Raw genomic sequence first — 17822 nt, 5'->3', positions numbered from 1 at the left:
GGCCCGTGAGCCATGGCCGCTGAGCCTGCGCGTCCGGAGCCTGTGCTCCGCAATGGGAGAGGCCACAACAGTGAGAGGCCCGTGTACTAAAAAAAAAAAAAAAGGGAGGAAGGGAACTTAAAGCTTTTTTGTAAGCCTCAAACCCAGAATAGTAAAGTATTGATTATATTTATTTTCTTACAGAGAAATCTGGGCCCGATTTTTAGCTTTTGAAAGTAATATTGGTGATCTAGCTAGTATACTCAAAGTGGAGAAAAGACGGTTTACAGCATTCAAAGAAGAGTATGAAGGCAAAGAAACAGCTTTACTGGTAGATAGATACAAGTTCATGGATTTATATCCTTGCTCTGCAAGTGAACTAAAAGCGCTTGGGTATAAGGTATGTACTTGGGCTCAAGATGTGTGTAGTGTCTTTACTTTCCTAATGTTTTAGAATAGTTCATGGATAAACTTCACTCTAAATTCTGAAATAGAAATTAATCTAGCTTTAGAATAGATTTGCAGAATACAAAAAAGTTCAGGGATTTTCCTCGGGTTTGTGAAATACTGAGTATCAACAGTACTGAACAAAATGAGAATTAAAATGAGATTTAACAAACTTTCTTTCCTGGAAATTGTTAATGCCTTATATCTTATGTCTTGTGGGCAGATGGAGGAGGTGGGTGAAGGAAGAAAAACAAAAGAAAATCTGAATGTCACTTAGGTTAGTTTTTCTCTAATAGCTCTTAAGACTGATGTGTGTGTTTTGACAGGAGATCATATATAGTAATTCCTGCTATATATTTTGTAGATATAATGAAGAAACATTATAGCTTATTAAATCCATAAAGTTCCTTGAAGGATTTGTATCTTTAAAACAGGGCTCCTTCAGTGGGGCCCTTTAGGAAATTAGCTTATCTAGGAATGGAACTCTTCTGTTTGGACTACTGAGTCATAGGGAAACAAATCTGGAACCTGAACTCATTCAGGCCAAGGGGAAAGATTAATGTTTACACACTCCTAGAAATAGCTCTTGCTGAGAAAACCATTGTTCTATCATTTCTTGATTTTTCTGTGTCATGTGAACAAAGACCAAGATGGAAATCCAAAGGGAAGCTATATCCACAAGAGTCCTAGATTGGTCCCCTTAAGCCAACCAGCATTAGGATGTTCCTCACCATCATTCTGTATTTCCTCGCTGCCCTCTTTTAGCCTGGGTCTCACTGGCTAAACCAGATTAAAATAAACTTCAGACCTTTTCCTTAATGGAAGCTCCAGTTGTGTGCCAGCCCCATGTTCCTATTCTGAACTAAGGGGTTACTGCTCAGGGATCAGCAGGTTCTGCTTCTGGTTTAACTACTTCTTAATGAAAAGCCAAAGACATTTTAAGACTATTATGTAGAATTTTTGGGCTATTTCAACTTTGCCAAGATGAAAATGGAAATTAAGGAAGTTAATGAAAAGATCTTACTAAGTAGAACTACTTCTTGAATATGAATTTTCCATCTTGTATTTCTGTTTCTGTTCTTTTGTTTATTTGGAAAGGATTATTATGCTTTTGTGTGTCACACATAAGTGAGAGAGGGAAAGAAAAAAAAGTAATTCCCAGTAGGCATACTCATTTAGATTTGCCACCAAATGCATATGAGCAAATTTTGAGAATATGAAATTCTCTTATATCCCTTGATGGTGGCAAAAGAGGCTCTTTTGGTTTTAGACAGATTGACACTGATTACCTGTAGCAGAGGAACTTCTCTGGGATAAGGCCTCTTTAACAGGTAGCATGTTGCTCCCTTTGACATATCTCAGAGGGTTGCTCTCAGCCCTGGCAGGCATTGCTGGGACACTGAAAAGAAGACTGGATGGGTGTGAGGTCAGAGAGGCCTGTGCTCTCAAATCCTCTCTCTACTTCTTAGCCATCTAACATTGGAGACAGCAGAACCTCTTTTGAGTGTCAGCCCCTTCTGTAAAATGGAGGTGTTACTATTTGCCTCCTCAGAGAGGGAGTAAATGGCAAAAACTGACAAATAGTGGTTGCTCAACAAACGTTCCTTCTCCCGTATAACAGTATGTTGGGAGTAATTTTTCATTTCATTTGCAAAATCTTATGAACTAATATAAGTGATGATGAGCTTTATGTTAGGTTTCATGAAACAGCACCTTACTTAATCCAGCTTCTTCACTTAGAGAACCTGGTAGATGATGTTCAATTTTAGTGGAAGGGAGATAACAGGAAAATATCTAAAACCGCAGATTTTCTTCCAAATTACCCCACCTCTACCTGGTATGTATTACCTACAGAAGCTTGTATCTATCCTACAAGTGTCCCACCTGGCGACACTGAGTCTATTGATTCTTAACACTGGTCTTTACAGCCTTTTAGCTTTCCTTGTTAACAACCTTTACTATCATGGAAGTTCTCGCTTATCTTTTTCCATTCTCTCTATGGTTTTAACCCAGTTATTCACAGTATATCCTCAAGATTGTAGAATTGCACAGTTATACTCTATAAGTCCCTTTTTCAGGTTTAGGATTCTTCTGTTCTGCATTTTCAGGATGTCTCCCGTGCTAAGCTAGCAGCTATAATTCCAGACCCAGTTGTAGCTCCTTCTATAGTGCCTGTTCTGAAAGATGAAGTGGATAGAAAACCAGAATACCCTAAACCAGACACTCAGCAGATGATTCCATTTCAGCCACGACATTTAGCACGTAAGCCATGACTTTAGATCCAGTACTGAGACCTCAGTTTGTTTGTTGGTTTAACTGGAGAGGTGTGGGGGGCAAAGTAATGTGACCTTTCCATTGTAGGTTAATAATTAGACTCAGGGTCACTATGACAGGTGGTTTGGCTGTAATCTTTGAACCAAGATGAGTTTAAAATGTCTTTAAAAAGAAAAAAAAAAAAACCTCATTGATCCAGATTGCAGTAACCCATTTTGGCAGTGATACTGAAGACAGTTTTCAGAAATGCTGCTACATACAGATTACCTGCACAGCTGGAAACTTACTTTGGTGATGTTATTTGGTATCATTTATACTTACTAATGGGTAGTAGCCTCTCTGGATTCTATTTGAACAAGGCCCTTATGATTAAATATGTTACTGTATAACTGACTTTAAATGGGATTGCTGAAAAAATGACTTGTGAGGCTTAGGCATGATCTTTGACAAAAACTGACTAGCTCAGCCCCTGGGTTGTCTTATACAAAGTCACTTGTTTACTTTCCTGCCTCCCAGTGGCCATGGGGTTGAGGCTGCTTTCACTGTCTCACCCACTTGAGTTTGGTCAAACATATAAAGCACTAAAAACATTTTAAGATGTCCAGAACAAAGCAACATAGACTATTTGTACATAGTAATTTATGTACAAATTACTTAACGTTAGTTCATTACATGTGTAGAAACTCTTCCATCCCATTTGATTCCTACTTTTCTTTCTTTTACAGCTCCGGGCTTACACCCTGTCCCCGGTGGAGTGTTCCCAGTACCACCTGCAGCAGTTGTTTTAATGAAACTTCTCCCTCCTCCTATTTGTTTCCAGGTTTGCTCACTATTTTCATGATAGATATTTGCTCTATGGGTAATTATAGTAATTGTGTGCTTTTTCTCTTGTATCATGGGAAATACAAAGTAGGGCTATTTTGTCAGATTATTGGGGATTAAATTTTCTCTGTGTCAAAATAGGGTCCTTTTGTACAAGTGGATGAACTGATGGAAATTTTCCGAAGATGCAAGATACCAAATAGTAAGTGATGAGTCTCCATTTCTAGAGTGGAATTCACATTGTTGTTTCCTAGGCAGGAGACTGTCATTCTTTGGCACTGAAGTTTCCAAAACCACCTAGCCATCTTGCACAAGTACAGTGACACCTCTCTGGTACAGAGAGGCTTGTTCATGTTCTTATTCTTCTAAGAAAAACATCATAGGGGCTTCCCTGGTGGCGCAGTGGTTGAGAGTCCGCCTGCCGATGCAGGGGACGCGCGTTCGTGCCCCGGTCCGGGAAGATCCCACATGCCGCGGAGCGGCTGGGCCCGTGAGCCATGGCCGCTGAGCCTGCGCGTCCGGAGCCTGTGCTCCGCAAAGGGAGAGGCCACAGCAGTGGGAGGCCCGCGTACCGCAAAAAAAAAAAAAAAAAAAAAAAAAAAAAAAAAAACATCATAAAAAGCTTATCTTTCCTACTCATGTGAACATGCACTATCAGGTTTGGCTTATGAAAATAATTTTATTAATTTTAACAGCAGCTTTTTTGTCTTTAACTATTTATTCAATAGTATCAGTAGTACTATCTCAGAATTTCCTAATAGGAGGCTACAAAATTATAAAGTATCCAAAGTAGTACATACATATTCCTTCACAGTAGCATACTTTTAAACATCCTCCAACAACAGTCCTTTTTGTTTTGCTTCAATAGCAGTTGAAGAAGCTGTGAGGATCATTACTGGAGGAGCCCCAGAGCTAGCTGTAGAAGGCAATGGCCCAGTGGAAAGTAATGCAGTACTTACCAAGGCTGTCAAAAGGTCCAACGAGGATTCGGATGAAGATGAGGAAAAGGGAGCTGTCGTTCCCCCTGTTCATGACATTTACAGAGCGAGGCAGCAGAAGCGAATTCGGTGAAGCAGGCACAGAACCTGCTTCTGAAAGAAAACTCCTATCCAGGATTCCTTTTGCCTCTTAAGTCATATGTTTAAAAGAGACAATGCTTTGTTACAAAGTTCTTGGAAACAAAGTTGTATTGTCATTGGTGCCTCTATTCATATGCTTCTTGAGAAAAACCAACCAACCTATGTGAATTTTAGGATTTGGAACAGACCTATGCTCTAAGCAAAATTAGGTTTTCAAAAATGTGAGAACAGTACAAAGTGGCAGAACCACATTTTGTTCCCGCTTCAAGGGTGTCTTCTATGTACCACTTGAAGACTTGTGGGTTTTCAACAGTTTTATTTTAAAAACTGGATGGCTTATGATTGTAAAGCATTTTATCACATTTTCTGAAAACAACAGCTGTTCTTGGTTTGCTTATGTAGAGTCCTGCCTTATTGTTTGTTTTATTTATGGCAGAATGTACGGAATCGGTTTTGTAGTTTAAAATTTTAAAAAACAATCCTTTAAAAAATAAAAGGATCTCAAAAAGTCATGTCTCCTGCTGCTGCTTTCATTCAGATTTTATTTGAAATAGCTACTTATGTTATTTAGCCAATACTGTTTAAAAATAAATGTCAACAATGTAAGGAAAAGTCATCCTGTATTTACTATATATACACTTCTTAACTGTTGTTGTCCTTTCCTGGTCTTTCTTGCTACTATTTGAAAACATGAGGGATCCATTTTTAAGAGGCAAGTTAAACAGACATTTTAGAAATCTTCAAATATGAATGCATTTTTCTCAAATTAAATCTGAGGGTGATTGATAGATAGATTGAGATATTTTATCTTTCATGTCTCTTAAAAGCAACATAAGTGTGGGAATTCCTTTAACCACTCACTGTCTTGCTCTCACATCATAAATATATTTCAAAAAGTGCTCAGTGTTCAAGAACATTTTTTTCATCAGCTAAACAAAGACAGCATTAAAGGAAACTATAGTCGAGTAACCAAAAACTAGCTACAGTGAGCAAAAACTTACCATAAAAATTAAAAGAATTAAGTTTTGCTCTTTTTTTTTAGCAACGTTACCTCCTCTTGACTCACTCATTGCTAGAAAACTAGACCAACAGCTAGTTGAGCCTAAGGATTGTGATTCAGAATAAAAGCTAAAAATAAGGAAGGAAAAAAGAGGAAAAGTAGGAAGGCTATAAAGAGACAATCTTGCACAACGGGTACACAATTTAGAATTTGAATTCAAGTGTGATTAAATATCAGCTTCAAATATTTCTATAAAACCTATAATTAATAAAAGGTTATCTTGAAACACTTTCTTATATAAATTTATACGTAGCAAGGTCATTATTTACCTAAGTTGATCACAAGCATATGTCTCCAGTATCTTCCCAGTAAAGCTGAGAAAAATTTCCTCAAAACAAAGTCAGCTGCCTCTACTTCAGATTTTATCTTCCTAAGTATCATTTTCAAGCTTTGTGGGTTTTTTTTAATATCATGGTTATCAACAAAACAATCTGAAAGGCGTAAGTAGTACCATATAGCAGAAACTTTAAAATATAGAGATATGGACTCTTTCCTGAAGTGCTATCTTTGGGTAGTGTATTGAAGAAGACAAAATGGTTTCAAATACCTGTAATGGTCTGTAACAGTGTTCCCATGTGACAAAAGAAAGCCACGTGATTGAGTATGGAAAATGCTTTGTTTTTAAGCATTGTAATAAGAAACCACACACGTACACCCCTACCTACCTTGGGGAAAAGTGCTACTAAGGACTGTTAAGGCCATTATGTGTATTACAATTGCTCCTACTACATTTATTTCTAAGACTTCTTCCCCTAGAAATTATATGACCTTTAAACTTAAAAAGGATTATTTCTTAAGAAAATATTTTCTAATGTTCTACCTGATATATATATGAACTTTTAGTTTTTAGTATGATTTTGTCTGAATGTTTGATAATTCCTTTTGTAAACATAGTGAACAAGTAGCATGATGTTAGAAATCCAAAATTATTTTTGGAAATCTATCTGCAGACTCTCATGGTATATATAGCCAGTCCTGCATGTCCACGGACTCTCATATATCCATATTGCTGGACCCAGAGAAATTACCAAAAGCTATCCATATCTTTCCTCTTTATAAAAACAATGATAGCATCTCCCCACAATTCTAGAACTGGATAAAATTTAAGGACCATAAATGCTTCCTCAACAAAAATCAGTCAAACTCTGGCTTTTAGCACTAAATTTCGAATGAGAGGTTTTATCTATGTTGCCACACATAGTAAAGTAAAAGGTTATAGCTACCTAGTAAATATAAAACTGATCAAATTGTACCACTGGAAAACAATGAAAAAATATACCACTTTTGTCAGCATAATGACCTTGGGCAATAATTATTATTTGGAAATTTTATAATCCTCTATTGGATATGCGTTTTTTAAAAAAATAAATTTATTTATTTATTTATTTTTGGCTGCGCTGGGTCTTCGTTGCTGCACGTGGGCTTTCTCTAGTTGCGGCGAGCAGGGGGCTACTCTTTGTTGCGGTGCGCGGGCTTCTCATAAATTTTGGTTTTTACATTTCAGTTCCCAAAGCAAACTTCATTAAAGTTGGTAGTTCTTACTTGACTGTGACGTTCAGCAAGTGAAGTTATATTTCATTTAATAAAAATTTCAGAAGTCTTGAAAGGTAATTCATACCAAGTAACAAAACTCAGGTACCATATTACTGATTTAAGTAAAAACTTAAATATTCAACAGAAGTGAGCTTACCAGTCTCTGGGAATAAAAGTCCAAAAAACCAATTCAGTTTACTAAATTTTCTTCCCCGTCCGAGCCCTGACCAAATTTCTGCTTCGAGCTTACAGCAGACAGTACTTTAAAAAGCAGAGGCAACAAGAATTAGAAAGGAAAAAAAAAAGCGTTACTTCGATTTTAAGGTTGCTTTTAAGTCAGAAGTTGCACTTAAAGGTTCTCAATGTTTAGTTCAGATAAAACAAACACAAAAATGGTGAAATCTGACTATTGCTACCAACTCCAGACACATCGGATTACTAAATTAAGTGACATTCCATCAAATCAGGCCTATAGATTAGTTCAGAAGGCAACACACTATGACAGAAACCCACACCAGGGGCAGTTTTAAGTAAAATTCTGCCTGTTCAGATTTCTGACACTTCTAGCTTTTTCTGAAAGTGTCAGTGAACATTTGATAGGTTAATAGAGGCTTTTAGGCCTAAAGGTTTTCCCCTCCCCCATCCCATGAAGTCGCTTTGAATACTGTGAATAAAAAGGCAATCCATTAAAATAGGTATACAATATAAAACCCAATATAAATACACAATTGCAAACATCATTGTAATTCTTTATTTAGGTTATGTTTTCAATGAGATAGTGCCTTTTAATATGAGTTTCATAGCCCATCATCCACTACCATTCAGTCATCCACTCATTTGTTCATTCATGCATTCATTTACTTCAAATGATATAGAGGTGGAAACGGGGAGAAACCACTGGGGTCGGCAGCAGATACGAAAAGTAAGACTGCAGCTCTAGCACAGAAGAGATGAGAAAAGAAAATAACAGTCTTGGGACAGGACAGGAGGAAAACCTTCCCTACAGGCCTGTAAAATGCGCTTGACTGAAGGGAGGCTGGGCAGCAACAGTCGAATCTGTCATGATAACAGATACGCACCTACAGGCAGAGGGTTATATGCTCTCCTTTGTTGCTAATAAAGTCATTCAAAGTCCTTTTGCACGTACAAAGCATTCTAATATCCATTATCAAATTTAATCCTCACAGGAGGTGTGAGTTAGGAGTATGCTCATTTTACGGGTGAAAATATGGAGCCCAAGGAAGAATGATTAGCCCAACATCACATAACCTTGCAAGAAGGCAACAGAGGAAAAACTCAACCCAGATCTTCCTCTAAATCAGGAACTTCCTGCACAATCCTACTGCAGTCTACTTAAGTTATTCCAGTCAGATTTACTACAGAATGTCAGACTTGGAAAAGCGCTTGTAAGGTCAAATCCAGTCCCTTTCATTTTATAGGTATTGGAAATGGGTCCTGATTTGCTCAAGCTAATCATATAACAGAAATGGGATCAAAACTCTGGTTTCTTGACAGCTCCCAGTCTTTCCACTCTACCACTCTGCCTCAAAATTAAAAGAAATACAAATGTTATACATAGAAATCAGGGCATGCCAAAATGTCACTGGAAATCAAACAGCAAACACCTATTCCCTCCCTTTGAAATTCACCAGGAAAGTAGGCTGCTCTACTCCCAGGTATCTTAAGACTGTGGAGACAGTAAAATAAGCCACAAAAACAGAACTGCTAAATAATCCATTCAGAATTGTCAGCCAGTATGTGCACGTAATGTGCCCATTGAGTCAAACTTTTTAATAACTTCTCTTCACAAAGAAAAAGCTCCTATACACCTGTCCACTGCATTAATCAGTAAGATATATCAGTGTAACTCTTACCTGAAGTATATTTATAAAGGGTTACATAAACGATCACATTTTACAGCTTGCTTTAGAATAAGATTAAAAAATATATATATGTAGAGTGAGAATCCACCCACTATCCACCCAATCAGTTGAGAGCTGACAAGGCAGCAGTTACTGCTCTAGACATTCATTCATTCAATCACTCATTCAGGAGACTATCAAAGAAATCTACCTGACCTGCTGATATCAACCCAACTCTCAAGGCAATCAGTTCTACCCGCCTACAGTGAAATACTAGTGCCAAATAAACTTAGCACTTCCACAAAAGACATGTTTTCCACAAACCTGTTAGGCAGGAAACCATATCAAATGCAATCAGTATGCAGTATATAACCCAATTCAATTCTGAAGGATAATTTATACGCCAAAGGTATTTTTGTCTTGGAGGGAGAGCTGTAGGGGGGAGTTCTAAGTAGATGCTTAGCAAATGTTTCCTGAGTGACTAAATGAACTAAATGAATCTTCCTGGCCCTTAGTGATAATCCTATGAGATTCCAGGAAGAAAACTAGCTCACTTATCTTCAAAGAGCAACAACAAAACGATTCAATATGAATATTGTGATTCTGAACTTTGCCATCTTCATTCTGGCTTCCGTAGAATTCCACCAGTGGACACTGAGGTAGTGGGGGCCACAGGAGTCTGTGAAGCTCCCTGTTATATATGCATCAAGATTTCAAACTGTTCAAACTTCACTCTGTCTATGTAGGAACCCATGAGGGAAAAGAAAGAAAAAAATCACCTAAGAGTTAACTCTTACAAAAGAAAGCAAAATGAAGAAACTTTGAGATTTAGGGAAAATGGCTGCAGGAGCTGGTGAGCCACCCTGCCTCTGTGAGGGTAACGCTCCGGCATCCTTGGATGCGGAGGGAGGGACCCAAACACTGAGGCTGAGGCAAGCAAGAGTGCCACCGCCAGGAACCTCATACTCTACAACCAGTGAGCACAGCTGCCACAGCAGCCTTATCTCCAGAAACAATTCCAGAGGTGACCTCATTGAATAAGCTACAAAAGATGTGATTTTGTTCTTTAAAAGTTTACTTACTGAGCTTTCATCCCCTTCCAGTGAAACCTTGGAGGATTTGTCCTTCAGCCTAAACTTTATTAATATGAGCTCTGACCACGTAACCCAGCATACATTTCTGACTGCAAGTAAAAATATTAGAAGCAAATACTTGGAGAAATCACATTCCCAGTATAACCTTCACTCCTCTGAAGCCTCGCATCACTAGACAGTGTACAGGGTGGATGTTTCCCCGACGCTGTCCCCAGCTCCACCCCAGCCCTCATCGGCTTGAATGAAGGGATTCCTTGCATGGTTCTGGCAACTGGAGATCGCCCAACAACTTCATGGCTCTGTTTCTAACAAAATGTCCCTGTCTAAAATACACACAGGCACGTGCGCACGTTTTATTTTTTTTAACCGAACAGGTCACCTGTGAGAGCCAAGCTACCCTTTCAGTCACAGGATATGTCAGGAATTCTGGTCACTGAAGTTCCTCAATAAATACTGCTCAAAAACCAGGGATTTCCTATAACTTCGTTATCCAAGAAATAAGTGAGCTGACGCTACTTTACCTGAAAACACTTAAATCCAATGCTGGAATTCGAATCGAATCAATACCTCTATGTATTGTATCAGAGTGAACTTTTCAGTAAAAACTTTAGACATCTGTCCTCTTCTATGTATTACACTAACATATATTTAAAAAAATATTCCTCCTTGACTTTCAAGGCATAAAAGTCACAGAATTTTCCTTTCTCTAGATCCCATAACTGCTATCATCCAGGCTCAGAAGTAATTTTGTATAAACAAGTAAGCTTTTTAAAATCAAGTAACTCTCCTCTAGAGCAAAAGGGTTCTGGGGCTCCGGCTAGCCCAGGCAGGGAGAAAGCAATAAATAGTGGGCGCAGCAGGTGTGTGGAGGCAGTAAGACTATATAAAGACCTTCCAACACAAAATACCTGGAGGGAGGAGGGCTGGGCTGGGCCAGAGAGGGGCAAGGGTCTAAACGCATCACGGCCTGGTTCTGTTCACTCTGGGGTGGCTGTCAGATACTCTTGGGTGTCTGAAAGAAAAACGAGCCAGATGGCAGAAGAGGTCCCAGGCTCCTGGGAGAGATGAGGCAGCTACGATCATGATAGGGTGTGGGTGGAGACACACGGCAGTCCACCCGTTAAAAGCTGAGTGCTACCTACAAAACTCACGATAACGAAAAGCTTCTCTGATTTGTAAACTTGCAACTCATAAACACAAACCCTCAAAATAGAATTCAGTACATTTTTCAACAAGTCTTTTCAACAGTGATACACAATATTCTTCCTTTTGGCATCAGTGCTGTTAAATAGAAATGTACTAAGCAGCCATTTTCCAAAGCAACACTACAGCTGAGAACAGGTCAAGTGGGTAACACTGCTGCTATACGGAGCATAGGTGTTAGGGTCTGACAAGGATCTTACTGAGGATCGCATCATAGTAGGGACTGAAGACCATCTTGTTATAGTTGACCAGGCGCACGAAGTTAATGGCAACTTCCTCCAGCTCTGTTTGAACGGGACCTAATCCCCCTGGGGCTGTGGGCAATGGCTTCTGATGACTGGAGACAAGGTAGGTTTCTAAGAAGGTCAGGATTCGGGAATCTGCGATAGAAAAGAAAGCAGTTGTTTGCTTCTTGGTCAGGGTGACTTTACAAGCTTCTATTTATGCTTCAGTTTTCAGCTTAAACATCACCTTTTCAGGAAAGTCTTCCCTGACCATCCTGAGGCACCTCCCACTTCTGGACATTCATCCCATTTGTACTGCACTCGCCCCCCCTCAAGCTGGTCCGCTCCACGGGGTGGGACCATGCTCATCTTGTTCAGCATTCTCTCCCCAGAACCCAGCACAGTGCCTGCCATGAGGCCTGGCCACGAGGCAAAGCCCAAAATACACTTGGAAAGCAAGGATAAATGTATGAACGATTAAGGGGAGATTAGGGTGCTGCCAGGTTCTGCTCTCAGAAGAGCAAGGCACACTGAGACCAACATTAGCCATTGTTTAAGATCATATAAAAAGCGGGAGGAAAAATAAAGCAGGAAATGCAAGTTCAAAAAAGAAGAGAAAGGGACTTCCCTGGTGGCACAGTAGCTAAGAATCCGCCTGCCGATGCAGGGGACACAGGTTCGAGCCCTGGTCCGGGAAGATTCCCACATGCCGCGGAGCAACTAAGCCCGCGCGCCTAGAGCCCGTGCTCCCCAACGAGAGAAGCCACCGCAAGGAGAAGCCCACGCACCACAACGAAGAGTAGCCCCCGCTCGCCACAATTAGAGAAAGCCTGTGCGCAACAACGAAGACCCAACACAGCCAAAGATAAATAAATAAATAAATAAATTTAAAAAAAAGAAGACTCCAGCACTATTGGCTTGTAATCTAGATTTTCCCATAAGCCCACATGAAAGAAGCCTAAGCCTCCTTCTCCAAAGCCTGCAATGAAGGCCATGGAGTTGTGGGCAACTTGTCCTACTGCGAGGAATCATTTAGTTTGATGCTTCTTTAGCCCACCCCCTGCTATGATATTTTTGCACTTTCCTGTGTATCCTCAGCTGCCAAAAAAGTGTGTGCGCAAGCCGCACCTTGCAGATTTTATTACAAAAGCAAGAGCGGCATTTATCTTAAATAAGCGTTTTCAAACTTCACACCCACTTCATGCCCTAGGGAACCTTCTCAGGTGCAACTGACTTACATCCTCTGGAGTCCAGTAACACACTTAACTGGCTGTGACTAAACAACCTAGATGACAGGACTAAGGGAGCAGCTTGGTAGCCAGTGGTCCCGCAGCACTTCCCTGCATCCCCACCCCAGCTGACAACAGTGATCTCGACAGTCCGAGGGCTCTGCAGCATCAGGAGGCTCCCCCTGAGGGACCTGCAGATGAAACTGTGACTAATGCGGGCCTGGGATGAAATTTTAAAAAGTCATGGTATTAGAAGCACACCCATGTCACTGGTTCAGCCTCTACTCCAACCTAGAATCTGATAACCACAGATCATTCTGCTTTTGCCTGAAGCCTGCTAACTTTTCATTATTTATAAGATGAACATCTATCTGAGTTCGTAAAGAAGTTAAGGAAGGACTTTACAATTAATTAAATGACAATAATTTTAAAAATTAAATATTAGATGTATTAGATGTAAAAATTAAATATTAGATGTATTAGATGTAAAAATTAAATATTAGATGTAGTGAACAGAATCAACCAGTGATGATGGACAGTCACAGCTCATATAGCAGAGTAATATATATATATATGCCCCCTGCACTGGATGTGCAGAGTCTTAACCACTGGACCACCAGGGAAGTCCAGAGTAATATTTTTAATAACTGCAACTCGTTAGTGAGTCCTCCCTACGTGCTGCCAGGTTCTGCAGTAAGCACCTTACATATCTTATCACCTGCAGTCCTCTCAGCAACCCTGCAGGTGTTGGTATTACCCCCTTTTTAGAGATGATGAAACTCAAATATCACGTCACTTGCTCAAGGTACACAGTAAGTGCTTGTAAAGAAAACCTGTCCTAGCCTTGTACTACAGCTATGCTTCCCCCTTACCCTCGCACCACTACCACATTCAAAACGCTTCTGACTCCAGATCCGGGGGAGAAGGGGCCGCACGCCAAGCAATTCTCTGTGACCCCAGATGGGCGTCCTACAATTTTACTCAGTTCTGACACTACGTGGAGATAGCCTCAGATCCCACAGGTTAAGGGCTCAGGTCCACAAGACTGCCCACGACTTCAGAAGCCAATCACGAGGAGTAGGCCCCCAGGTCATCCACAACTTCTGACTTGACTACAAATTGAAGGTTGCCATGACGTCCTCTCCCTTGGATTTTGATGATTTGCTAGAATAGCTCACAGAACTCAGGGAAACACTTACTTAGGTCTACCAGTTTATTATATAATAAAGGATCTGATAAAGGATACAAATGAAGAGTTGGAAGAAGCCATACATAGGGTGAGGTCAGGAAGAGTCCCGAGGGCAAGAGCTGCTTTTCTCACGGAGCTGGGATGCACCACCCGTCCACTACACTGATGTGTTCAGCAACCCAGAAGCTCTCCAAACCTTGTACTTTTGGGACTTCTGTGAAGGTTTCATCACGTAGGCATTTCTAGCCCCTCTCCTCTCTCTGGAGGATGGAGGGCGGGGCTGAAAGTTCCAAGCTTCTAATCATGGCTCGGTCTTTCGGGTGACCAGCCCCCACCCAGGAGCCCATCAAGAGTCACCTACTCAGAACAAAAGACACTCCCAGCACCCAGGAAATTCCAAAGGATGTAGGAGCTCCGGGTCAGGAGCCAAGGTCAAAGCCAAACACTAGAACAAGATGCTCCCAGCGCTCTTACCACTGAGGAAACTACCAGAGTTCCAGGAGCTCTGTGCCAGAAGCTGGGGCAGAGACCAATATATTGTTTCCCACCACCTCACAGTGCTGGATGGAGCAGGGTTCTGAACCAAGACGGGTGATTCCAAAGCCAGAGCCCTCAGGACACTGATGGCTGCCTAGTCACCTGACCAAAGCTTCGGGTCGCCCTAATTGCACTATGGTGAATAATCACTCTCTCTTCACTCACTGGCACTCGTAATCCATCAAACCCTTCCAGATGTCCACAGAGGGGCCTGTCTGCCAGCCCATCACAGGCATATCCCTGGTCCCGCCTTCGCCCAAACGTACCGACGATCCTGCGGATGGGGTTGTCAGGACTGGCCACGGCCTGGATCTGGCCCTTGAGCACGGCCTCCTTGTCCATGGTGAGGGGGCTGAACCCGCACAGGGAAAGGCAGCTGCTCACCTCCAGGCAGACTTTCTCCCCGATGGTAGTCAGGGCATCCTCCAGATGGAAGGAGCTGAGCAGAGAAGGGAAGGAGAAGCCAGTGAAGAAAGGGCCCACCAACAAAGTGCACATCCACCCCCCCCTCCCAGCCCCCGCTTGGGGAGAGTCACAGCGACCAATTCACAGACTGATGGGTTCAAAGGGAAAACTGTACCTCTTCCCTCCCCCAACCCCTCAGACTGCATCCATCCAACTCAGGGGACTTTGTCTCTCTACCCGTCTCTCTCTGCCAGAAAGAACAGTGGCAAGGGGAGAGCTCAGATTATGCCTGGTCTAACAATCTAAAAGCTAACTTCCTGCTAGCATCTGTGTGGTGAAATAACCCTGGAACTCACTTAGGACTACCTTGGACACCTCTGGAGCAACACACCAGAAACCAGAAATGTGGTAGCCGTGGGACGGAGTGGGAGAGCAACTTTCCATTGGATACCACTTTGTCCCTTTAGGCTTTTGAAACACAGCGTATTAATGACTTTCAAAGAACAAATAAAATTGAAATCTGAAAGTTAAAATTCACACCTCGATTTCCTGGGGCTCCTGGGCTCCCCTGGACTCTCTGTGGAGAGCCCTTGTGCTGGTGGGTGTTATCTGAGAAGGCAATTGCCTTTGTCCTGGATCTAGAGGCTGGGTACAGTGGGAGCAAATGGGAGAGCCCCAGGGCTTGCTGCTGGGGCCAGGGTGGACAAGGCAGGGCTGGCCTCCTCCTCAGTAGCTCTGACAGAGCAGTTTCACTGGAGGGGGACCTAGGTGACAGCCCAGGGCCACACCTGTGCAAGGGCCTCAGGCCAGGCCTCGCCTCAGCAAACACCCTGCAGGCCTGAGTCAAGACTGCTGAGTCCCAGGTCACAACTTGTGGACACGCCCCTCATCACACTGAACACATGCAAGCTGTGTGCAAACTCAGCAGCCAACTCCTCCACTTTGTAAGGAGGAGGAGAAGGTTTGGGGACATTCCACTTGAAGAATCCTCTGAGGTGGACCTTGTCAGATACAGGTTTACTTAGAAACATTCAAAAATATTCCATATGCTGGAAACCACATAAATCACCTAATCTGATTTCACTGCAGAAGCAGTTGCCCTCACACAAGTGTGGATTGGTGCTGGTTGATAATCCATTTATACTCAGCACAAAATGTCTATGAGGAGTGCAAAGGGCAGAAAACTTTAGTCACATTCACACACTCTGGAGGAATGCAGCTTGTTTCTTATTTGACCTTTCCCTAGGACTGTGTTGACCAAACTATTAGTTGATTATGAAAGCAATTCATTGGGTAGCAACCAGTATTTTTTTTCTTTTTAATGGGACAAGAATAGAATATAAATATCAGGAAGTATTAAGCACAGTTGGGTAAGTTTCACTTTGTGAAGTTTTTATTGCACTTACATGTGTGTCCAAGTATGCACTGTCACCACGGAAGATGAATTTCTTACTATGCGTCCTGGTCACAAACATTTGAAAGCCACTGTCCTAGAGCCTTGCTAACCAGCCCTGGAGTGGACTCTAACTTTGACCGTGTGACCCTGAGTAAACCCTGCGGGGGCGAAGAGCGCTGGAGCGCCAGGTTCCCTCAGTCTCTGGCGGGTGGCCCCAATTCTGCCTTACACCGCAGACCCCGCTCCAGTCGGCTCCCTGCCACCCGCTGCCTCCCACCATCTGTTGAAGGCCCTGGTCGCCACAGCTCTCCGTCACTTACGGCAGATGCATATCTGTGAGCAGAATCTTCACAATCATCTTGAGTTTCTCAGCGAAGTCGGCCCGGCTGGAAATTCCTGGGGCTGCCATGCTGAACGTGACCAGCAACACGGCCCCCAGGACGGTCAGCTGCTCCAGCTGGAGCTGGAACTCTTGGAAGCGAGAATGGTCCATCAAAACTGTCTGCAATGAATAAAACAGAAATCATCCTGAGCTGCAGGTTCGGGCTGTGACCGGCAGAGGGCAGTGGGGCCGCAGCCCATACGGAGGCCTCTGAGGTTCCCCTGAGGATTTTCTAGTCCTTTCAGAGCTGGCCATAAGGGAGTCAGGTGTGAATTCTTCCACCGCAGCGCCCCTCTCCCTTAGGAAGGCTGCAGTACAACGTGAGCCAGACTGGGTGTAAATCCAGACTTCATCATTTAATAGTAGCACAACCTCATGCAGGTTTCTTCAACTCTCTGAGCCCTAGGCAAAATGGGGATTCCTCCTTCACAGTGCTGTTTTAAAGATGAAAAAAGGGGAGAGGGATAAGTTGGGAGACTGGGATTGACAATATACACTCTACTATATATAAAATAGATAACTATTAAGGACCTACTGTATAGCACAGGGAACGCTACTCAATACTCTGTAATGACCTATATGGGAAAAGAATCTAAAAAAGAGTGGATACATGTATATGTATAACTGATTCACTTTGCTGTACAGCAAAAAGTAACACAACACTGTAAATCAATTATATTCCAATAAAAATTAAAAAGAAAGAAAGATGAAAAAAGACCATGTATATAAAGTGACTGGGACTTCCCTGGTGGCGCAGTGGTTGAGGATCTGCCTGCCAATGCCGGGGACACGGGTTCGATCCCTGGTCCAGGAAGATCGCACAGGCCGTGGAGCAACTAAGCCCATGAGCCACAACTACTGAGCCTGTGCTCTAGAGCCCACGAGCCACAACTACTGAGCCCACGCGCAACATCTACTAAAGCCCGTGTGCCCAGAGCCCGTGCTCCGCCACAAGAGAAGCCACCGCAGTGAGAAGCCCGCGCACCACAACGAAGAGTAGCCCCTGCTCGCCGCAATTAGAGAAAGCGCACGCACAGCAATGAAGACCCAACGCAGCCAAAAACCAATAAATAAATAAATAAATGTATTTTTTAAAAGAAAGATAAT

At 42.2% G+C, this 17822-nt stretch overlaps 2 protein-coding genes across 6 annotated transcripts in view; one reads left to right on the top strand and one right to left on the bottom strand.

Moving 5' to 3' along the window:
* CSTF3 (cleavage stimulation factor subunit 3) overlaps nt 1-5109 on the top strand; it is a 69934-nt gene extending 64825 nt beyond the window's left edge. For both annotated transcript variants that reach the window (XM_007111140.4, XM_007111142.4), the window contains 5 exons: nt 184-379; nt 2535-2688; nt 3426-3520; nt 3664-3724; nt 4391-5109. In XM_007111140.4, the coding sequence (XP_007111202.1) occupies nt 184-379; nt 2535-2688; nt 3426-3520; nt 3664-3724; nt 4391-4593 (709 nt within the window). In that variant the 3' untranslated portion in view covers nt 4594-5109. The remainder of the gene's footprint in view (nt 1-183; nt 380-2534; nt 2689-3425; nt 3521-3663; nt 3725-4390) is intronic.
* Nucleotides 5110-11361: 6252 nt separating this feature from the next.
* TCP11L1 (t-complex 11 like 1) overlaps nt 11362-17822 on the bottom strand; it is a 30424-nt gene continuing 23963 nt past the window's right edge. For all 4 annotated transcript variants that reach the window (XM_007111139.4, XM_028477357.2, XM_028477358.2 and 1 more), the window contains exons 8-10: nt 16654-16835; nt 14799-14971; nt 11362-11733 (exon numbers count right to left, since the gene is read on the bottom strand). In XM_007111139.4, coding sequence (XP_007111201.1) covers nt 11531-11733; nt 14799-14971; nt 16654-16835 — 558 coding nt within the window. In that variant the 3' untranslated portion in view covers nt 11362-11530. The remainder of the gene's footprint in view (nt 11734-14798; nt 14972-16653; nt 16836-17822) is intronic.

The sequence above is a fragment of the Physeter macrocephalus genome, chromosome 16 (genome assembly GCF_002837175.3).
Source record: "Physeter macrocephalus isolate SW-GA chromosome 16, ASM283717v5, whole genome shotgun sequence".
Classification (NCBI taxonomy): domain Eukaryota; kingdom Metazoa; phylum Chordata; class Mammalia; order Artiodactyla; family Physeteridae; genus Physeter; species Physeter macrocephalus.
The sequence above is the reverse complement of the archived record's forward strand: the minus strand, read 5'-3'. Positions and strand labels throughout refer to the sequence as shown.